The 15,653-nt window shown below is 42.0% G+C and overlaps 1 protein-coding gene across 1 annotated transcript in view; it reads left to right on the top strand.

Moving 5' to 3' along the window:
- The window catches only part of LOC131756077 (protein diaphanous homolog 1), a 41,281-nt gene extending 26,060 nt beyond the window's left edge, over window positions 1-15,221 (top strand). The window contains exons 3-18 of the mRNA XM_067031803.1: window positions 1,144-1,299; window positions 3,921-4,022; window positions 4,361-4,491; window positions 4,686-4,772; window positions 5,615-5,678; window positions 6,871-7,010; window positions 8,228-8,336; window positions 8,792-8,902; window positions 9,222-9,340; window positions 10,015-10,131; window positions 10,760-10,875; window positions 11,405-11,469; window positions 12,155-12,334; window positions 13,451-13,932; window positions 14,003-14,254; window positions 15,133-15,221. Of these exons, the coding sequence (XP_066887904.1) occupies window positions 1,144-1,299; window positions 3,921-4,022; window positions 4,361-4,491; window positions 4,686-4,772; window positions 5,615-5,678; window positions 6,871-7,010; window positions 8,228-8,336; window positions 8,792-8,902; window positions 9,222-9,340; window positions 10,015-10,131; window positions 10,760-10,875; window positions 11,405-11,469; window positions 12,155-12,334; window positions 13,451-13,932; window positions 14,003-14,198 (2,175 nt within the window). The 3' untranslated portion in view covers window positions 14,199-14,254; window positions 15,133-15,221. The remainder of the gene's footprint in view (window positions 1-1,143; window positions 1,300-3,920; window positions 4,023-4,360; window positions 4,492-4,685; window positions 4,773-5,614; window positions 5,679-6,870; window positions 7,011-8,227; window positions 8,337-8,791; window positions 8,903-9,221; window positions 9,341-10,014; window positions 10,132-10,759; window positions 10,876-11,404; window positions 11,470-12,154; window positions 12,335-13,450; window positions 13,933-14,002; window positions 14,255-15,132) is intronic.
- The last annotated feature ends 432 nt before the right edge of the window (window positions 15,222-15,653 follow it).

Here is a 15,653-nt window from a genome sequence, read left to right as displayed (position 1 = left end):
AATAACTTTGACTTTCTGTAACTTATAAACGTGATATGGGTTCTATTCTCAGATCATCCCAAAGCTTTTTCCTAACTCTTTGCTCTGTTTGACCCATTGCATGCATTTCCCTGGCACGTTCATTGGCTTCCAAGGTTAGGCATGTTCTTTAAACTCCAAGCTGACTTGCTGTCTGGATGCCACTGTTATCATTTGAAGCCCCAGAATGCTTGCAGATATTTACTGTTATTTTCAATCAGGTAGTGCCGATATCGGCAGCTCTTTTTGAATTGAACACTTGTCCTTGCGGTTTGAGGCGTGGTTCATAAGCATTTCGTTGACAGAGAGATGACATATATACCCCTGAAGTAGATTATATTCTTTGCAAAGGGGATTTTGGAGAATATGTACTGAACTTTTGCTGCTTACATAACACAAGTGCTATGGAGTGTACAGAAGAAAGAAAAAGGAATGGTTCCTGGTTTTAAAGGCATTTCCTTGTTTCTTGTATATGACTTATATCTATTAAAATCTATGGTCACACTTACCTCTTGAAGGGAGAGATCTTCTGAGGGCCTGGCCATATTTATTATTGGATAGCTAGAGGGAAACAAAAGGCATTTTACTGAGCACTCTGCACATGAGGTGCTTTCAGTTCTGTGCTGCTAGAGGGCTTAGAAATGGCAGGGGAGCTAAAGAACAGTTTTCTCTTTTTAGAGAGTTTCCAATTCTTAATACTTCATTCCTCTTATCTTTGGATGAAGGTGAGAGAGAGTACAGAGTCCGTGTAGTAAATTAGGCAGAAGGAAGACTGGTTTCTCTTTCATGTCAGAAGAGTCTTGAACTGGCCACAAACCAGAGGAGCCATGCACGAATAAGAGGTTAGAGGTGGGGCTTCCCTGGTGGCGCAGTGGTTGAGAGTCCGCCTGCCGATGCAGGGAACGCGGGTTCGTGCCCCGGTCCAGGAAGATCCCACATGCTGTGGAGCGGCTGGGCCCGTGAGCCATGGCCGCTGAGCCTGCGCATCCGGAGCCTGTGCTCTGCAACGGGAGAGGCCACAACAGTGCAACAGTGAGAGGCCCGGAGAGGCTAGAGGCTATTTGATGTGTGCTTTGTTGTGTAAATGAAAATGGATCACTGCTAATACTTTTTTTTCTTTCTCAGCTGGAGAGATTTACCAGCATGAGAATTAAGAAGGAGAAAGAAAAGCCGAATTCTGCTCATAGAAATTCTTCTGCATCATATGGGGATGATCCCACAGCACAGTCATTGCAGGATGTTTCAGATGAGCAAGTTCTAGTACTCTTTGAACAGATGCTGGTAAGTTTCCCACCCCAAAGCACTGCGTCTTCTTGAAAATGCTTTTATGAGCACGATGGGCCCTTTTTTGTGTACAGTCCCCCTTAACTATCCTTTAATTACAAAAAATTCCAGGCTTAACAGAGAACTTCTTAATAGCAGTCCCATTAATGAAGGGACTACATGTACAAGCGCCAGTCCGTAAGATTGGAATCTATGAATTAGTCTTGTAAATATCTGATCACTGACCACCTTGTTAATGTCCTTCAGCCCAGCAGCACTTTAGCCACAAAGACATAAAATGAGTGGGCCAGCTCTTGTGGTAGTGTGATGACCACCTTTGGGTTAGCCAGAGTAGATAAAATTTTAAAACATTCACAACAAAATCTATACCAAGAAGAAGCTGAGTGACTTCCCTGGTGGCGCAGGGAATCCCAATGCAGGGGACACGGGTTCGATCCCTGGTCTGGGAAGATCCCACATGCTGCCAAGCAACTAAACCTGTGCGCCACAACTTCTGATCCTGCGCTCTAGAGCCCGTGAGCCACAACTACTGAGCCCACGTGCCACAACTACTGAAGCCCGTGAGCCTAGAGCCCGTGCTCCACAACAAGAGAAGCCACCGCAATTAGAAGCCTGCGCACCACAATGAAGAGTAACTGCCGCTCGCCACAACTAGAGAGAGCCCGCGTGCAGCAATGAAGACCCAACATGGCCAAAAATAAATAAAAGGAAGGGAGGAAGGGAGGGAGGGAAAGAAGAAGCTGAGGAATGGAAAGGCATCGTTTGCCCGAGATCTTCTACTTAGTGGTGAATCTGGAAAGAGAATTCTGATGTTACAATCACTAGAAGACCTTTAAAGGTTGGGGCTGAGGTCAGTTCAATAATGAGCTGTGCATGGATGTGACTGACTTTGCTGTCTTCAGTGAGGGCCATTGAGTGGGGAGGACACTGAGTGAATGTCCACTAGTGCTAAGTCTTGGAAAGTTTTGAGTACATGCTTATAAGGTTTCATAAGACCTATATATTAACTTGGATTTATGATTTCAGATTCAATTAGAGATTAGTGGCAGGCCTAACTTAATTAAAAGCATGCTCTTAAAACCCTTAAAACTGAGGCCTGGTACCTGTGGTAGTCACCACTCAACCAGTACTAATATTATTACTTTTCATTGAAGCTTTCAGTTTGTCTCATAATAATCCAGGTGTGTTAAGAGTCTAAGAGTATGATCTATCAAGACAGTGTCTTGGCCTTGGATTGCAAATTCAAATGTCTTTAGGAAAAAAAAAACAAAAACAAAAAAAGGGCTTCCCTGGTGGCGCAGTGGTTGAGAGTCCGCCTGCCAATTAGATGCAGGGGATGCAGGTTCGTGCCCCGGTCCGGGAAGATCCCACATGCTGCAGAGCGGCTGGGCCCGTGAGCCATGGCCCCTGAGCCTGCGTATCCGGAGCCTGTGCTCCGCAACGGGAGAGGCCACAACAGTGAGAGGCCCATGTACCGCAAAAACAAACAAACAAACAAACAAACGTGTTTGTTCAAATCACAATTCCAGGTAAGGTCCATTGTGATAGTCTACTTAATGTTTCATTTGAACTATAGGTTTTCCTCCCTCTCTTTAACCCTTGCTCTTGTTATAAAAAATTTGTTGAAGAAACTGTTTGACCTGTAGAGTTTTCCATAATCTTAAATTTGCTGATTGCATCCCTTGGTGCTATAAATTCATATTTTTATATGAAGTCTCTCAAATTTAAAATGTTGAGCTAGCCAGACAAAACATACTTTATCTTTGGGTCTGATTCAACCTGAGGGCCAGTATTTTGCAACTTCTTTGTTCAGTTTATCTGTAAAAGAAGAAAGCACCAGGAATTGAGTCAGAAAGAAGTCAAATTATTACTGTGACAATTTGGTGGTGGTGATTCCTTCACACATCACACACATATACAAACACACACATGGGGAAGAAATTGAATATATCCTTTTTTTTCTCCTATATTTCCCCCATTTCAAATAATATTCTGGACTTGTTAGGGTTAAACTTGTGCTCACAGAAATAGGAGGCTCAGACACATGGTCATATATGTAACAGGGTCAAGCAGAGCCTTTCCCCCAATAACACACTCCAGGTTATGTCTGTTCAGGGAATTTGTCACAGTTTCCACTTCTTTCTTCATGGGAAAGGAGTTTGTACAGGGACTTAGTTAACCAGGGGTAATGGGTGTTTAGACCCTAGAGTGGTGCAGATTTTGCTGGTGTTTGCATGATGCCAGTCATCCAGTGCTTCAGTCTGAAGAGATTAGATTATTAAGGTCCATCGTAAGTGCAGAAAATACTATGTTTGCTTTTCTTTCAATAATGCAAAATAAGTTTTCCCTCTATATTGAGAGTCCACTTTTGTTAGGAAAAAATTTAGTATATGTGTATAAAAATATCTATTGGGATTTATAATAAAATGTTAACCATATTTATCCCTAAGGAATTCCCATCATCTATAATAGCTTAAGTCTCTAAGGATCAGGAAAATTTATTTATTCAATAAGCATTTAGTGTGTTCATCTGTTTACTGAGTATACTAAATATTAAACACTGATAACTTGTAAGGAATTCAAGGCAATTTTTCCCCCTTTTTTCCTCCCATTTCTAGTTGGATATGAACCTGAACGAGGAAAAACAGCAACCTTTGAGGGAGAAGGACATTATCATCAAGAGAGAGATGGTGTCCCAGTACTTGCACACCTCCAAGGCTGTGAGTCCTGGGGCAGGTACCCACGACATGGGAGACTGTGCCCTTATCTTGGACGTTTGTTTTGCTACTTTTATAGAACATTTCATGTCCACATCAGTTCTATTTCATTCTTTTATATAAACCTACTCATTTTTTACTCTCATTTGAGTTACTTTTCTTACGTACTTTTGCCTGATTCGATCTTCATGAAGTATGTATGGGTAATGGGAAGGAAATTCTGAGTCTCACATAGTTTGGTGGTATGTATAATGGGTGTTTGCCCTCATATTGTTTAAACTGTATTAACTAATTCTGGTCCAATTTATGACTGAGTCCAGTGTCTATATGCTCCTTTCCAGGGCATGAGTCAAAAGGAGAGCTCTAGGTCAGCCATGATGTACATTCAGGAGCTGAGGTCAGGCTTGCGGGATATGCCTCTGCTCAGCTGCCTGGAGTCCCTTCGTGTCTCCCTCAACAACAACCCTGTCAGGTGAGGATTCTGAGGTAGTAACAGGAGTGAGAGCCCAATATTGGAGCTCACTGGTGGGGATTAGAGATCAAAGGAGTCAGGGAATTATGAGAATGTTTTGGATTGGGAGTAAAGAGTTGCCAGGATAAACTTTATTTTGGTGGATATTTATTGATTTGATTTGATATTGCATCGTCTTTGTCTCTTCCTTACAGTTGGGTGCAAACATTTGGTGCTGAGGGCCTGGCTTCCTTGTTGGACATCCTTAAACGACTTCATGATGAGAAAGAGGAGACTGCTGGGTGAGGACTTCCGAGTCTTGGCATCTTCTAGGTGGAGGGTAGTAGAGGACTTGGCAGTTTGCTCTAAAGGAGAAAATGGCAGTTAAATGGAAAGTTATGGACTAGGATATTATGCTGTTAGCTGAGGATGGGGTTTATTATAGGGGTGACCAGAGAATGAATGATGATTATAGGTGTGGGGAAAGGAGGAACTTAAATTTCATGGTGAATAACACAAGATATATACCACATAAGATTGTGAGTCTCCCAGCACATGTTCTTATCCAGTCTGGAAATAGGGTCTGATTTAGTCTAAAGCTCTCCTGTTATCTGGTCTGCGTCATATCTCATTTGGAAGTCTTATAATACACTTGATCAGTTTGGGACTAGCTTTATGATAGTCTTCAGGATTGGAATAATTCTGGGGTTACCTTGCACTGTCTTAGGTTAGGCTACCTTGAAGCCAGCCTGACCCAAAATGATTTCTCTACTTCCTGGGATCTTTCCAAAACAAAACACAGGACCTCTACCTCCTGAACATACAGACTTGAAACCTGATGCAGTGAGGCAAGCAGTAATAGGTGGGATGTTATCCTGATAGAATTTAGCCCTTAGGAGCCTACAGGGAGTTAAAGGGAAGATTTTAATGTAATACTGAATTCTTGGTTTATGAGAGGATTAACCAATGGTTCTTTCTTCAGCTACCTCTTTTTGCCAGTGTTTTAAGGTAGAGTACTATGTGCTAGAATTTACTGAGCTACTAGCTGGGAGTGTTCCTAAGACCCTTGTTTACAAGATTGAAAAGTCAAATGAGGAGGGGTATAGAATGAAGGGACTTCACTGATTATGTCTTCTACATGCAGAAGCTACGATAGCCGTAACAAACATGAGATCATCCGCTGCTTGAAAGCTTTTATGAACAACAAGGTAAGATATTTCCCATTCTCATTCAACCCCCATCGTGAGCACTGTTTTTTCTCTACTGTTGGCAAACTCAAAAAAGGACCTAGGAATATGAGGTTCAAGGCTTCTAGCTTTCCCTTTTAGTATCGTAACTTTTTGATCACCACATACACATACTTTTATGGATCTTTTCCCTCAGTTGTAATGTCTGTTTCAGAGGATAGGCTTAATTTTCTTCTTCTGTTTATACTTTCTTTTGCTAATTCTTAAATTTCCTGACCTGTAGTTATTATTTTTGGAAGGTTTACTTTATTTTCTGCTTATTTGTTGTTGTTTTTTCCCCAGTTTTTTCCTACTGTACAGTCTTTTCTTCCTTCCTTTCTTTTTCTTTCCCTCTTTCTCTCTTTCTCTCTCTCTCTCTCTTTTTCTTTTTCTTTTTTTGTCTGTTTAATATTTAAACTTAGGGAACCTACAGTTCTTTGTTCCTGAGTGCAAATCTGTCTTCCTCACTGTTTAATTTTGTTATAATTATTCCACTGGCTTAGGGGGAGCATTGAAAAGAAGTATAAGAATCAAAGTTTTTATTCTTCGAAGACATAGAATTCTGTTGTGTCTGCTAGAAAATTATTTTGGTATGCTCATTTCTGTTTAGCTATATTGGAAAAAGTGTTCTACCCTATATTAGTTTGCTAGGGTTGCTATAACAAAGTACTACAAACTGGGTGTCTCAAACAACAGAAGTTCATTTATCTCACAGCTCTAGAGGCGATAAGTCCAAGATAAGGTGTTGATAGGATTGGTTCCTTCTGAAGGCTGTGAGAGAGGGTATGTCCCATGCCTCTCTCCTAGCTTCTGGTGTCTTGCTGGCAATCTTTGACATTCCTTGGCTTGTAGATGCATCACCCCAATCTCTGCTTTTGTGTTCACATGGCATTCTCCCTGTGTGCACGTCTGTGTCCAAATTTCCCCTTTTTATAAAGATAACCGTTATATGGGATTAAGGGCCCACCCTACTCTAGTCTGACCTCATGGTAATCTAATTACACCTGCCAATAACACTATTTCCAAATAAGGTTACATTCTGAGGTAATGGGGGTTAGGACTTAAACATACGAATTTTGGGAGGAGCACCATTCAATCCATAAGAACCTATAAACTTGTCCTTGGTTAGCTGCTCTCATCTTTAAGCCTCCCTTTTCTCTTTTTGTCCTACCAGTTTGGAATCAAGACCATGTTGGAGACAGAAGAAGGAATTCTGCTGCTGGTCAGAGCCATGGATCCTGCTGTTCCCAACATGATGATTGATGCAGCTAAGCTGCTTTCTGCTCTTTGTATCCTACCACAGCCAGAAGACATGTATGTAACTGGAATTATTTCTCTTCCCTATTTTTTTTAATCGTCTTCCTTAGTCTAGAGGAATATTAAGTTGCTTCGGTGTCTACTTAGTCTTAAATACTAGGTAAGACTATATTTCTTACATGAACACTGTGTATCTTAATATTTAAGAAAGATTGTTAAGAGATGGAAGCTGTTCTGCATGTACCACTGGTTATCAAAGGTACAGCAGGATCTCCTAGATCCATTAATGTCTGTATTGTCTAGGACAAGGGTTTCCTTTTACATTTTTTTAAAATTTAGAAGTAACACAACATTATTTTTAAAATTCAAACAACGTAAAAGTATATGAAGTACAATTTAACAACGTCATCCCTTTGGCAAACCCTATTCTGCAGAGGTAACCACTGTTAATGGTGTGGTACAGTCTCATAGATCATTTTCTAGCACAGACAAATATTTACTAAATTCTAACACGCCTGCCACTCCAAAAGATGGTTTCTTAGAATTAAGGAAAGATGGCTTATGCCTATAAAACCAATCTCATGTATAGGATAGATTTTTATTTTTGTGGAGGGGTTTGGTTTAACAAAAGCTAAATCATACCACCATTCTTTTCAACTTGTTTCTTTTTATTTAACAGTAGCTCTTGGACATTCTTCTCTGGCAGTACTTCTAGATCTATCTTATTATCTTTAGTGGCTGTTTAGCATTTCATACTCTGTATGTCCCATAATTTAATGATTCCTTCATTGCTAGACTTTTAGGTAGAATTTTTTTTTAGCACATTCTGACCCCTGCTCCAGATGATTAAAAATTTTATTATCAATTCTTATGCATATATTCTTTGTACATATATTATTTCATGTTTATGTGTTTATGTTGGATAGATTTTCTAGAAGTAGGCCAATGTTATGTGCATTAAAAAATTGGTACTGTTAAATGCCCCTCCAAAAGTTGTACCAATTTATATGACATGGAACAGGGGTCTTAATTTGGTAAATATAGGTAGGAGTCTGGGACGGATTTTAGGGAGTGCACTTTTCTGAAGAGATGGTCCTTAGTTTCCTGTTGATCTGGCCTCTGCTCCAGGTGATGAGAAGAATAATGTGAGAAATCCAGAACATTGATAATGTCTGTTTCCTAACTGATCTGTTCCTCTGTATAATATACCTGTTGTGTACCTGTCTGTGTCAGAGCACGCAACCAGTTCTCTCCCTTTCCTTACTCTCTGCCAGGAATGAAAGAGTTTTGGAGGCGATGACAGAAAGAGCTGAAATGGATGAGGTGGAACGTTTTCAGCCACTGCTGGATGGATTAAAAAGTGGGACCTCCATTGCTCTCAAGGTATGTATACCTATGAAACTTAGCCCAAAAGTAGAATTCAGGATAGAAAGACTTAAGTTCATTTGACCTTTTAAGAGAACACATGGAGTGGTTACCAATGATATATATTTCAAAGTTCTTTCTGAAGGGAAAATGATTACCCTTCTCTCCAAGAAGGCAGAGACAGAACTGTTTTTCTCATTATGAGATGGAAAAAAGGCATGGTATTTATTTACAAGCTAGAAAAATCAAGGCGTAGAACAAATTATACCGTGGAATCCCTGGAATCCTTTAGACCTCTGAACTTTCCAGACCTGTGTTTAAACCAAGTTGTATTGCTATATATAAGGAAGTCATTGTTGTAGTTTTTGTACTGAATCTTCTAGGTTATATTTGGGGGCCTCAGAATGCATGTAAAGAGAATGGAATCTTGATTTCTAGGAGTTAACATTGACACAGCTGCTGAATTTTCTTAGGTGGGATGCCTACAGCTGATCAACGCTCTCATCACACCAGCTGAAGAACTTGACTTCCGAGTTCACATCCGAAGCGAACTGATGCGCTTGGGGCTGCATCAAGTGTTGCAGGTGAGATGCAACACTTCATTAGAGAGGCTGGGCTGGTTCCTTCCTGCTCTTATAACCCCATCATCCCTGGGAAGACTTGGTTTTCAGTTTAAAAACCAGGTTGAGGGAGTGCCCTGGTGGTCTAGTGGTTAGGATTCAGTACTTTCACTGCCGTGGGCCAGGTTCAATTCCTGGTTGGGGAACTGAGATCCTGCAAGCCATGCAGCACGCCAAAATTTAAAAAATTAAAAAAACCCAAAAAACCAGGTTGAAATATTTGGGTTTTTAACCAGCATAGGACACTTTTGGGTTCCCTGGCCTCTACTTTTGCTGTTGACAGGACCTTCGAGAGATTGAAAATGATGATATGAGAGTGCAACTAAATGTGTTTGATGAACAAGGAGAAGAAGATTCCTATGACCTGAAGGGACGGCTGGATGACATTCGAATGGAGATGGAATATCCTTTTACTGATTGGGTTGAAGACACAAGACATTCAGTTGCATTCAGTTGTAGATCTCTGTAAGGAATGGTGTGGAGATGATGACTTACACGAGGGCGTTAGCCCTGTCTTCTTTGTAGATTAGGCAGGTGCCTTTTGATTGCCATTGGATATATTTACCTCAGTGTGGACCAGAGAAGTTGGGAAAGGTGATCTGAGGGTTGCTCAACATGGAAGCACCAATCAAAATTAGTATAGACCTCCTAGAACATGATAGCTTAGCTTATTAAGATGTAGAGCTGGTTTTTGGAGAACATAGACAAGTCAGGGAGTGAGGTTGTAATTTGCTTTCTTGTATGTTTCCATGAGACTGACGGGAAATAATTTGGTTACCTATTGATACTTGCCACAAGTGACTTTGAGGCAGTTAGTTACCTTTTTGTGTCTGTCTACTGCTCGATTTTCAAGCCAAGTACTAGGAGTTTTCTGTCTCTGTGTATAGTACCCCCTGACTCACTGGTCCCCTGGCCAAAGAAAGTTTATAGAGCTTAAAGTTTAGGCCAGGGTTTACAGGAGGAACAGCTGTTAGAATAGAAGTGGCATCTTGCTACTTCTCCCGAGAGTTGGGCAAGCTACCTGTCAAACATAGTTTCTAAATATATGCTTTCCTTAGCCTCTTCTCCTTTTCCACTGACTTCAGTGAAGTCTTCCAGATTCTCTTAAACACAGTGAAGGATTCAAAGGCAGAGCAACACTTCCTGTCCATCCTGCAGCACCTACTCTTAGTCCGAAATGACTATGAGGCCAGGTAAGATGGTATACTTGTGGGAAGTTTTGAATTTGAGCCTAAGTGGAGAGTGCAAACTTCTTAAATTCAAAGATTGTCTGTAGAGAGAAAAGGAAAAGACAAAGACATGGATTAGAGTTCATTTTTAGTTTCAGACATAAAGGGAGTTGCCAGTTGTCCCTTTAATCCAACTGAAAGGCATCTCTATGGAAGAGATGAGAGTGTATAAGGTGAACTGCCTCCTTCTTTTGGAATAGGGTGGTGGGGTGGAGTGAAGATGATAACAAAGGAAGGCAGCAATTTAAAGTTGATTCATGTTGGAACATGAGATTCAAGCAGTAGAGTAGAGATTCAACAATAGTACTATCCATCACAGGCAGGATCAAGCTGGAATTTTAGATGGAAAAGGATTTGCACTCAGAGGCAGATGGCAAGAAGTTTTGACAATCTGAAGTAGATGGGGTAGCTGATGTGGAAGAGGGGGATTTCTTAGCATGGCAGCAATACTCTGTTAATTTTATGAAAAGGTCTTTTCCAGAACATTTATCCTCAGGTCCTTCTGCTGTCAAAGCAGTTACCTTTCTTGATCCTGAATACCAAAATTATATTTTGGTTTTCTTTTAATAACCTTCTTTTGTTTCTTCGGTAGACCGCAGTACTATAAGTTGATTGAAGAATGTATTTCTCAGATAGTTCTGCACAAGAATGGGGCTGATCCTGACTTCAAGTGCCGGCACCTTCAGATTGATATTGAGGGACTGATTGGTAAGCATATTTGTCTGTCTGGTTCCATAAAACATTGCTTCTGTCTTTCATTTTGCATCTTTCTTTCAGTGAAAATTTCAGAGAAGATACTTTTCTAGCCCCCGGTATTTCCATTTTCACCCTTTGTTAGGTGATATAACCAATATCTGTGCTAGGAATATACAGGCCTTTAGTCTATTTCTACACAATTCTAAAAATTTATCCTGTCTCATACACCACCCCACCTTTTGAAGGGACTTCGGCTATTGTTTGCTACTCCTGCTGGTCCTAGAGATTCATAAGTATTACTTATAGGCATTCTCTGTGCCACCCAGCATGGTGGCCTTACTGCATAACAGGCACTCAGAAATTATATGCTGAACTTAACTGAAAGTTCCATTTCTTTGTCTAGTACAGAACATTAAGAAGGATAAGAAAAATAAACAAAAAGAACAAAGACTGCCCTTTGGTTATGTGGAAGGGTTTAGGCAGTGAGAGGGGAATACGAGAACTGGGAACTTGACTTCCTGACTATTCGCCTTCTTTTTAGATCAAATGATTGATAAAACAAAGGTGGAGAAATCTGAAGCCAAAGCTACAGAGATGGAAAAAAAGGTATGTATGAGAGATGAAAAATAATTGGAGTATATCTTTCTTTGTCTAAGGATTTTGATTTTTCTGACATGTGAAACAGTTACCTGTGATATATTCAGTGTTCAGCACACAGTAGCAGTTCCTAGGGGAAACCTTTCTGCTGTAGGTTACTCAGTGGAGAAAGTGGTATGGATGTGATCATGAGGAGCTAGTCAGTCGTGAGTTTGCACAGTTCTTGGGCCCCTGAGCAGGAGAAAAGACAGGCGACACTCTCATATAACATTGACAGCACTTGGGTTTGCTTGGCGACCAGGCCTTTTATCCATAGAACAAGAGGAACTGGAATATGTCTGAATTCTCTCTTTCTCTTTGATTAAGGACTCCTATTGTTGATAGGTTTTTGATCCTTGAGATTACTGGGATTGTGCACCTTAGCTGTCCTGGTTAAATGTCTTTAAAATCTTAGTTGTTGCTATTTTAAAAAATAACTCCAAGTATAGATAGAGTATGGAAGTAATCCCTGGCTTCCCCCTCCTTTAACCTTGATTTTAAGGTCGAAATCATGGTGGCCTTTTTTCCAGGCATCCCTTGGGTCAGTGAGCTCAACAGATCAAGGATTAGCACAAAACAGTAAATTATGGGGAATAACACCTGGCCTTTGCCGAGATGGAGAGCTTACTGGGAGCCTGATTCCTTTCTCCTCTAGCTGGACTCAGAGTTAACAGCCCGACATGAGCTACAGGTGGAAATGAAAAAGATGGAAAGTGACTTTGAGCAGAAGCTCCAGGATCTTCAGGGAGAAAAGGATGCATTGGATTCTGAAAAGGAAAAAATTGCCACAGAGAAACAGAACCTGGAAGCAGAAGTGTCTCAGCTCACAGGAGAGGTAATATCTGAACAGGGAAGGCAGAGTGACCTGTAACTGCCATCAGCAGCGTCAGAGTGAGCTTGTGTTGGAGCAGGACTCTGTCATCTTACTCCCAGGGAGGGTTCAGATACTAATAGGTAATCTAGTTAGATGGCGCATATTTTTAAAATCATAAGCTGTTTTGTTTTGGGAGTAAGTAATACATAAGATGGAAAATTTGGAAAATATAGAACAACACAGAATAAATGAGTCACAGTACTACCCAGAAATAAAGATAATAGCCTTCTAATAAATTTAGGAGTAAATACTAAATAAACTGTTCTCATATTTGCTATTTTTCTCTTATTTTAGTCATCTCGGGACAGATTTATGCCCACACACTCTCTCTGCAGTTATAGATATTTATATGATCTGTGATACTTGATAACTCGATCACCTATGTGGTTATATAATTACCTGTATAGCACATATGTTAATTGCGTACCTAGACTATTTGATTTACTTGATCTTTGCATTTTCTTTCTTTTTTAAAAAATTAATTTTATTTTTGGCTGCGTTGGGTCTTTGTTGCTGCGTGTGGGCTTTCTCTAGTTGCAGTGAGCAGGGGCTACTCTTCGTTGCTGTGTGCAGGCTTCTCATTGCAGTGGCTTCTCTTGTTGCAGAGCACGGGCTCTAGGCACGCGGGCTTCAGTAGCTGTGGCACGCAGGCTCAGTAGTTGTGGCTCGCAGGCTCTAGAGCTCAGGCTCGGTAGCTCCACGGCATGTGGGATCTTCCCAGACCAGGGATTGAACCAGTGTCCCCTGCGTTGGCAGGCAGATTCTTAACCACTTCGCCACCAGGGAATTCCCGATCTTTGCATTTTCTAATCAAAGAGAGAGTTTAACATAAACTTTGAAGTTGCCTTCTTAATGCAAAGCATACTAAACTAGGAACATGAAGACCTGAATTCTAGTTTTGTCTCTGTCACTAAATAGCTATGTGACTTTAGGTGGAGCCTTTCAACTGTCTGACTCCTTTCACTCGCTTCATGTGTAAAGTGAGAAGTTTGGATTAAGTAATTTCTTAGGTCCTTTCCAGCCCCAGTGGTCCCTGAAGTGGAGTGAGAAGTACTCCCATTGGTGTTATTTCTGTAGGTTGCCAAGCTGTCCAAGGAACTGGAAGATGCCAAGAAAGAAGTGGCTTCACTCTCCACTGCAGTTACTGCTGCAGCCCCTCCTAGCAGTGCTACTTTTCCCCCTGCCCCTCCTTTACCTGGTGACTCTGGGCCTGTCAGTCCCCCCTCACCCCCTTTACCAGGAGAGGTTAGCATAGCCTCCGCACTCCCTCTTCCTGGGGGTGGGGCCGTTCCTCCTCCACCACCTCCTCCTCCTCCTCTGCCTGGGGGTGCCTACATCCCCCCACCCCCTCCTCTGCCTGGGGGTGCCTTCATCCCTCCACCTCCCCCTTTGCCTGGGGGTGCCTCCATCCCCCCACCCCCTCCTCTGCCTGGGGGTGCCTCCATCCCCCCACCCCCTCCTCTGCCTGGGGGTGCCTCCATCCCCCCACCCCCTCCTCTGCCTGGGGGTGCCTCCATCCCCCCACCCCCTCCTCTGCCTGGGGTTGCCTCCATCCCCCCACCCCCTCCTCTACTTGGGGGTGCCTCCATCCCCCCACCCCCTCCTCTGCCTGGGGGTGCCTGCATCCCTCCACCTCCCCCTATGCCTGGGGGTGTTGGCATCCCCCCACCTCCTCCTCCCTTGCCTGGAGGACCAGGAATGCTACCTCCCCCTCCCCCTCTTCCTGGTGGAATCCCTCCACCCCCTCCATTTCCTGGAGGCCCTGGTATTCCTCCACCTCTCCCTTTTGGAGTTCCTGCAGCCCCAGTTCTACCATTTGGATTAACCCCAAAGAAACTTTACAAGCCAGAGGTACAGCTCCGGAGGCCAAACTGGTCCAAGGTAAGGATTTCTGTCCATCTCTTCATCAGTAGATTTTAAGAGACCACTTCAGTTTCCTACTTTGTGTTTTGTGCATGGTTGGGCTTCCCTTTCTTACGGCTCACATCTGTCTGTCTTTAAGTTCCACTCATATGTATGTTTATTCAGCAGATAATAGGCATATTCTATATGCTGGATATCACTTGGGAGAGTTCTTCGAGCCCTATACTCTGCTACAAAACCTAAACTTATCCTTAAGATAATGTTTTTGCCCTTTTCTCTGAGGATGAGTGCCCTGGTATACCACACAGTTTGATAGTCATTTCACCAATCTGCAAGGTAGATAATTTTGCTGATCCAAAAGTCATGGATTTATGGATACAACTCCCTACCACTCCCCCCACCCCCCCACCCCGGTAAATAAGTTACATAGGATATGTTTGCATGGCACAGTATGTGTTTGAGAGCACTGTGATTCTGCATCAGCCTTTTGCTTCTGGAAACCAAGTTAAAATAAAGGAGCTTAGGGATTTGTTCATAAAATGAACAAATTTGGTACAGTTCACCACCCTAAGGGGAAAAGTGTAATGTAGAGCAAGGGAAGATGTGAAATAAAGCCTTAATGCTTCTAAAAGTAGAGGATTTGGGGTTAGAAGGAGGATAAGTAGCATAACTGATTCTAGTTGTTGAATAATCACCAATAAACACATAACCTTGAATCATCGTCTCCTGGTCCCACCACAAAGAGCATAGCTGTTCTCTGTGTCTCAGGTTAGTCTTATTCTAGTATGATGTTGACAATAACCAGCCAGCTGCTTCTTTTGCATCTTAATCAGTTTTCTAGGATGGAAAGTACAGAGCTCAGTTTAGTAACTCTTAACACCTGCCTGTATCCACAGTTTGTCGCTGAGGACCTTTCCCAAGACTGCTTCTGGACAAAGGTGAAGGAGGACCGATATGAGAACAATGAACTTTTCGCCAAACTTACCCTTACCTTTTCTGCTCAAACCAAGAGTGAGTCCTTTCCTCTTTCATGCAAAGGGCCAGTGTAGGACTTAGAACATTTGTTAAGGGGGTCTCCCATTTCTTTCCCTTCCCTGGGTGAGGGTTGAAGAGAGCTGGGAGTTCCTATTCAGAAGAAAATAAGCTGGTTTTGTATTCTGGGGATGCTGGAGTTGGCAAAGAGAACTGTTGCATGTACGTATTTTTCCCCCCAGTTTTTTTGCATGTAGGTATTTTACACAAGTGTAACTTGTGGGGATATGAGATTAATGTGACAGAGCTCAAGCTGGGCTGAGAGTATCATTTTGATGATACTCTTGAATGGATTCTGGCACTGCGTTTAAGGTGCCATCTTTAGACCTACATAGGTAATTGATGAGAGCTGAGCAGAGTCTTTAGTAGGTGAGGTGGCTAAACA

This window comes from Kogia breviceps, chromosome 4, assembly GCF_026419965.1.
Source record: "Kogia breviceps isolate mKogBre1 chromosome 4, mKogBre1 haplotype 1, whole genome shotgun sequence".
In the NCBI taxonomy this organism is placed as follows: Eukaryota; Metazoa; Chordata; class Mammalia; order Artiodactyla; family Physeteridae; genus Kogia; species Kogia breviceps.
The sequence above is the reverse complement of the archived record's forward strand: the minus strand, read 5'-3'. Positions and strand labels throughout refer to the sequence as shown.